At 38.2% G+C, this 7,416-nt stretch overlaps 1 protein-coding gene across 1 annotated transcript in view; it reads left to right on the forward strand.

The window, feature by feature from the left end:
- LOC104491860 (protein sel-1 homolog 1) overlaps positions 1-7,052 on the forward strand; it is an 11,807-nt gene extending 4,755 nt beyond the window's left edge. Inside the window, exons 6-9 of the mRNA XM_010134338.1 lie at positions 229-303; positions 1,446-1,618; positions 5,157-5,285; positions 6,715-7,052. Of these exons, the coding sequence (XP_010132640.1) occupies positions 229-303; positions 1,446-1,618; positions 5,157-5,285; positions 6,715-6,918 (581 nt within the window). The 3' untranslated portion in view covers positions 6,919-7,052. The remainder of the gene's footprint in view (positions 1-228; positions 304-1,445; positions 1,619-5,156; positions 5,286-6,714) is intronic.
- The last annotated feature ends 364 nt before the right edge of the window (positions 7,053-7,416 follow it).

The raw sequence follows: 7,416 nt of genomic DNA on the forward strand, positions 1-7,416 counted from the left end.
GGTGAAATGATGCAGTTTGTTCCTAGCAGGTGGGCAGGTATATGGAAAGACTATAAAAGTGACAGGGGTTTTTATAAGTTACAGATGGGTTGAATCTTTTTTGTGCTATAGCACAGATTACTTCAAGTTTTTAATTTATTTCAGCAGAATATACACATGGGGGCTGGGTTTTGTGGTCTTATGTGCATATACCATGCTCCTATTTAACCAAATTACTTTCTTCTTTAGAAGAAGCTAGCATAGTAGGAGAAAATGAAACCTATCCTCGAGCTTTGCTTCACTGGAATAGAGCAGCTTCTCAAGGTACATCTGTTCCTCACAGTTCCAATTACTCTTTCTTAGAACCATTAATACTTGATTTCATGTTTTTTTATGAAACAGAGAGGGAGGGAAAACTTACCTCTGTTCAACATTAGCTATATTCCTCATAGGATAGTTCCTGTTAATTGCCCCACTGTTAGCTGTAATGTCGTTTCAATAAGCTTGCAGTTCTGAGCCATTCTGATATCCTGAAGGTGAGAAGGACTAAACCGCAGATGAATAGTGTGTTTCTTTTGCTGTTCGACATGGAATTATAGAGCAATGCTAAACAGCATTAGGAATGTCTACACTGACTTTCTGCAAATAAATCCACTTGGGAAAACAGATTAGGAGTTTGGTACTTGTCATCATTTGTAAGAAATACAGTTTCCTATTCAAAGCAAGTAAAGCTCAGTCTTGAAGGAGTCTTGATGTCCAGCTAATGGAAGTTTAAACTCTGGTGCTTCTTGATCCTGTCCTAAAATAAGTAAAACTGAACTTAATCGTTCAGTACCTCAGTGTGAGGTCTCTACCTTTCTTGCAGGTGCATCTACATTCATGTCTGTCTACTAGCTTTTTACTGAAGAGCAAGTGTATCATGCTAATGTAGCCCAAGAGTTTTGGCTGGAAGTCTTCAGACCTACCTGGCTTTTAGTAGAAAGATAGAAATTTAAAGGATGGAATGACTAAGTATTCAATTATCAAGTGATTATCAGAGACTTTGTTTTTCAAGTTTGTGATGTCTTTGCTTTAAAAACAAAGCTGAAGCCGTTAATGTCAATATAACACATGAAAATTTTTTCTGTAATAAGTGACTATGAACGATATGATACAGCTTTTTAACCGATGCCACTAAATAGCAATTAAAATGTTGGTAGGATTACTGGGAAAAGGACTTCCTGAAAATAGAAATTGCTTGTGTTTTGGTTAGATAAACAGTTCAAAAACCAAACTAAACCAAAACAAACAAAACCCAAACAAATGAACAAAAAAAAAAGCTGTTTATGTGAGAGAGAAGGCAAAAGGAAAACAGTTTGTGCAAACTATGGAAAGTAACGCTAAGTCCTTATTGCATCTTCATATGAAACTAGAAGGCCGTCTTTGCCTAGGTGTTTGATGGGGTTTTGTTGTTTCTTGCTTTATAGGATATACTGTTGCAAGAATTAAACTTGGAGATTACCATTTTTATGGGTTTGGTACTGATGTTGACTATGAAACAGCATTTATTCACTATCGACTGGCTTCAGAACAGCAGCACAGTGCCCAAGCAATGTTTAATTTGGGATACATGCATGAGAAGGGGTTGGGCATCAAGCAGGTGAGTAAGCTGAGAGCTGAAAGTCTGCTTCATTGCAGTGTATTCACTAACAGTAGATTAAGTTCATAACCGCTACTGGGCTTTGGACACTGTATAACCACTTAGCAGGAATTAGCATGGCTCCCAATACATTCTCCAGTAGCACTTTGCATTTACTTACGTGAAGAAATGAGACACAGACAAGTAAAAAACTATTTGCCCAAATTGTGAAGATTGACCGAAGAATCATACGCTTGAATAATGCTTTCAAGACTTTGAAATGTAATGAGATGAATGTAAATCAATTCCAGGTTCAGAGTATTTTGGCACAAGATTGTTCTTGTCCTCTGAAACACTGGTTAATTTGTTTTCTTGGTCATGACCTTTTGAAACGAGTTCTGCCTATCTTCAAGTAACAAACATAAGCACCAACAACAGTGTGATTATTAGCCATGGTCTTTCAAATTAGGCTAGGCCACAATTTCCTTTACAAACTGCATGGCCTGAAAGAAGGTTGTGTATCTGGTTCTCTTGGGAAGCCTGTGATGCATCAGTGTATTGCCATCAGTGAGTTAACTAAAACTTACAGAATCCAGAGCAACAGGTTTTTGCGTGTATCAGTATAATGTAATTAGCAATTGACTGCTACTTTTGAGCATCCTACCTTAGCTTACTGTATGATTCATTCATGCAACTAATGTTTGCATTTAGTGGTATCTTCTGGTTGACCTAAAACTGTAAGAAATACTTGGAGCTCCCTAAAAATAAGGAAGATGAAACATTTGTTTTTGTCTAGGTATGCACCTCTTAGTTATTCCGTTCATCTATTGTTAGATCAATTTTTGCTTATTTTGCCCTAAATTCTTGGGAAAAGGTCAGAAGAGTGAAGGGCAAGTCTTAGATGCTGTTACTTTGGCAGCAGCAAGCAACCGACATTTGAAGGCAGTTTACTGATCTAGCAGTAGAAGTGGCAATACACAAACACCATTATGTCTAAAGCTTATCTTCAAATTTTATTTTAGGACTGTTTTTTCGCTTTTTAACCGAGTCCTCAAAACTAACTTCTGCAAATGAGCCTGGAGCTAAAAGCAACAGTGCTGAAGTCAGGAAAAAAAAAAATCCTTTTGGACATGGACTCTATATTTATTTTGCTTTTTGCTTGAAAACATCCCAATGTACAGCAAGTAATAGAGCCCTCAAAAATGTTATTACATGACATTCGGCATAACTGCTAAGAGTTTGGGGAAAATGGGTCCTAATGCTACCACTTGCACAGAGTATTCTCCAATCTGAACAAGAGGAGGCTACATGTAATAGCTGAAGTGAGACACGGGCTCGTGATGAGCATATGCAGCCTTGCTTTATGCAGATGAATAATACTTTCCTCTCATACAGATCCACAATGGAAGAAGAGTTGAACTGCAGGGGAAAAGGAGACAGTTAATACAGCACTGAGAATGTCTGAGCAAGGAAATTCCATGTATATAAAAGGAGTCATAGGAATTCTGGATATGTATTTATGTCTTTACTGTGTCCTAAAACTTTACAACTGTAAGATTAGAGGAGATTTAGGACTGACCAGGTAATATTAAAATGGCGCTGGGCTAGAATATTCTGCAAAAAACCTAGGACTGAGTTTTGAAAGCAAAAGAATATTTGGTTTTCCTTTCCCAGCATGGAAAGGGTTGAATTTTTAACACCTCTGAAGTTGACTGGTAGTTAAAATCATGCTACCTGAAGTAGCAGGTGTTGTCTACCACTGAAGTCTGTTCTTCCATGAGAGGCCTGTAGAAGGGACGTAGAAAGATTTTAGTGCTGTAGTATCTAAAGAACTGGGGATTTAGTCTATTGAAGAAAGAGATGTGTACACTGTCTCCCCGCATCATTATGTCCACATCATTAAGACTGCGAGCACTCCAGAGCTAAGGAGTGTGGTCCAGTAAGGTGACCTGCGTGACTCTGCTTCAAGTCACTGTTTGTTCGGTATAAAATACAGTATTTCTTACTGGTTTTTTTCCCCAAACAGCTTTTCCCTTATTCTCTCTTATTGAATAGTCTTTCTTAAATACAGGATTCTATGCCATACTCCCTGTACATAGATGGTTTTCAGACTTATACTGGGTTGATGCCAAATAATAAGCCCATTCAGAAATCACACACATGTACAGTGTTACACACTTTTCACAGATTTAATGTTGTCCAGTTCTTGAGCCTGCATGTCAAAATGAAGACTGTTTGCATATACTGCTCAAAACACGAACAGATTAATTTTCTCTAATTTTCCTATGGTCTTCTCTTTAGATTTTGCATGGTATTTCAGTGCTATTTGTGTGTTAAAGCTAAGACTCCTACAGTTCTCACTTGTCTGTCAAGTGAGAGTGAAGAATATATAAGCAGAATGAAGTGCTTGCTAGCTAGGAGTGAAAATAAGCCATGATTTACAATCTGCTTCTCCACTGATACCAGCGCAGTACAAAGGGAGTAAGGAAACTCTTAAATAGTTACAAAAAAGACAGATATTCCAGGATCAAAGAGTGTACAGAGTTGTTCTGTTGAATTAAAATACTAAAAGGTGAGCTACTACATCTCACTGACATAATGTGTTGATTTTCATACGGTTATTTCCACGTGTGTTATGGAACTAAGTTTTGCTGTATCAGCGAGCAGAAAATCTTCGTAGTATTTCACAATAAGGATGAAATTACAAAATGAACACGTAGTGTGAAGTCTGGCAATTTCTCTTGTTTTAAGTGTCCGCTTTGGAACACTTCCAGAGGTAAGACTTAACACTGGCCTGTCCTTCCCATCACTGAGGGAACACAGGCAGTTTGTATCCACGTATCGTAACACTGCACAGTACGCATCTGAAACAGCCAGAAAAAACAAAGCCAGTCAAACAAGGAAAGTTAAGCTATTCGGGTACACCTGTCCTCTGTGTCTTTGTGCTACAGCTGCCTTCTTGTTCCAGCTGCCACAGAAGAGAGCAGTAATTTAAGCTCTTCTGAAGTTGCGGGCTGGCTGTCCTCCTGCTTTTGCCAGGCTGCCCTCATTAATGCAAGTCATGCAAGTCATGTCCTTTTTGGATAAGGAGTGGGATCTAATGTGGGAGTATGTGCAGAAATGGTTAGAAGCTGCACTACACAGCAGACATACTGTAGGATAAGTGGGAAGAGTTGCTGCTGTGTGCTCTTTCGTGACTTGTGTTTGCTTGGTATTTCATGTTTGGTGACGCGTTCGAGTGTGCTAGGGTTACCTAAATATGTGCCTCAGTTCACAGCGGTTGTAATACATTAGGCTGAATATGTTAATCTCTGAGTTTCAATTCCAGCATCAGTTACAATAACTTTATCCTTTGATTGAAGCATCCCTTTAGTTGTCTATGCAAAGGTGAACATTCCTCAGAAAAAGAGGGGAGGTTTTATTGACTGGTTTTCATTTAACTTGGCCAAAAACCTGGTATTCAAATAGCAGCATACAGTAGCTTATAGAAAAAGCTCTACGTTTTATGGTTACTTTTTCACGTTCTTCAAAACTGAGCTTTGTATTTTCTTAACTTTAGGATATCCATCTTGCAAAACGATTCTATGATATGGCAGCTGAAGCAAGCCCAGATGCTCAGGTTCCAGTCTTCCTAGCACTTTGCAAGCTTGGAGTGATTTATTTCTTGCAGTGTGTACGAGAAATCAATGTAAGTAATGCAGAATTAAAAGGAAAAATAACAAATGTGGTTTCCATTTTTAAAAGAAGCTTGACTTGTAATCTCACTTATGTAGATGTCCTACACGAGCCGTATGAAAATTTAGGACAGATGTGTTTTGTGTTGTTGCATGTTAAGAAGGCTGCTGAAGCTGTGATTCCTATTTCTTATTTGTGCAGTTGAATCTGAAATGGACACAGCCAGTGCTCCTCAGTGCTGTTCTTCCCTTGAAGAGATTTTTCCCTAACTCGTTTGGCTGGTTTTGTCCATGACCATCTGCTATCACATTTAAGCAGATGATAATTGTTGTTTAGCAAATGTTTAGCAAAAAAGAAATACTCTTTTTGTAGCCCTAATTCTCATGCTGTTCAGCTGTAACAATTCCACTTGAGTTGTGTTTGATTTCTATGGGGAAAAAAAAAATATTTCTATTAGATAGTTCAGCTGTCGTGCAGTTTCTGCTGAGTGATGGCACTGAAAAATGTTTGCTTGGAATTTAGGTGAAGTCTTTCCATATAGTGTCTGGAGTATTTCTCAATATTCTGACATCTTACTGTCTTTTTGGATTACTTAATAAATGCAAATGGTATGGAATTTATTACCACTTAGAGCAAAGAAAAGTTCAGGGAATCTAGCTAAGTTCAACAAAATGTAAGTTTTGAGACTGGGGACTTTCAGGAGTGGACACTCAAAATACTCTAAATCAGTTGAGCAAATTCCTGAGTAGCAGTCACAGAAGCTAACATGCAGAACATGGGTATTCCAAGTTTTCAAGTGTGCTGATGCCGACTTAAATTGACAATGACTCTGTAGTACCATCAGAGACAGTAGTGAAGCATAAAATGTGTGTTGGCTAATGCTTATGCAGATGAAAGTGACCAAAAGGCAGTTCAATCAAAACTGACAGTAAGTCACTTTAACTTCCCTGTACCTTATCTGCACAAATCTCTGCATTCTACATGTAAGCATCCTGGGGCTTAATGTTCTGTCATTCCTGGTAGTCTGCTAACGGGTTCCAATTTGACTCCAATACAGATCAATTCACTGCCTCTGTGTATGTGGTACTTGTTCCTTTTTTTTTTTTAAGACAACTGTTATAGCTACACACGTCATTCAGATTTAAGTTGTGTACTTTAATGCACTGTATGTGAAAGCCACAAAGCTACATATCAACAACCTTAATCTGCACAGAAAATAAAATAGCTCATCCTATACAGCATGGCTCTTAATCTTACTGGCATTTACTTCCTGGAAATTAAGAATGTCACGGATATGATACTGTTTTTTCAGAGAGGTGAAGAACTACTGAAGTTTTAAAACTGGTAGTTGTACATGAAAAAAGTTACAAGTCAAATTTAAAATCAAATTAACTTCCTGTTCTTGCTCTTTGATATGCTGATGTGGACTTCTTGTTTCTTAGATAAGGGAGATATTCTCACATATTGATATGGACCAGCTGCTGGGGCCTGAGTGGGACCTTTACCTTATGACCATCATCGCCTTGCTTCTGGGAACAATTATAGCTTACAGACAAAGACAACACCAGGCAATTCCCAGACCGGCAGGACTGCGGCCAGCTGTGCCTCAACAAGAGCCACCACCAGAGCATCAACCACCGCAATAGCAACAAGAGCCTCAGTGAAAGAACTGGATTTTTCCTAAAGGAACAATTTTCATTGTGATTTAGGACTTTGGATTGATGGTCCCTTCCCCAAAAGAGGCGCAAAGAGGTTTAAAAAAAAAAGTCGAAAGCTGCTTAGAATGATGCCTTTTTTTCAGGGAAAAGAAAATTCTGTTGAAACTGATTTGAATGTTATTTCAGTGCCAATGGAATAACACTATGGCTTTTTTCATGGAAACACAAGAGTGCTACTACAAAAATATTGCCTGCTGTATCTAGTTCCTCTTTATTCAGAGTCCTTTTCATCTCTTAGAGAGAGCAGAAGGCTGGCTTTGAAAGGTTTTTGACTGCTTGATAGCAGTTGCCCTATATAAAAGTAACAATTTTATGGCAAATTTGATTTCAAGAAGCTGAACTATGTTCCAACTTTAAAAAGACTACTAGGTGTATGGACTTATGATCTGCATCCCACTATTTCTACAATCCGTATTTCATTATTCC

The sequence above is a fragment of the Buceros rhinoceros genome, unplaced genomic scaffold (assembly GCF_000710305.1).
Source record: "Buceros rhinoceros silvestris isolate BGI_N320 unplaced genomic scaffold, ASM71030v1 scaffold29084, whole genome shotgun sequence".
Taxonomy (NCBI): Eukaryota; Metazoa; Chordata; class Aves; order Bucerotiformes; family Bucerotidae; genus Buceros; species Buceros rhinoceros.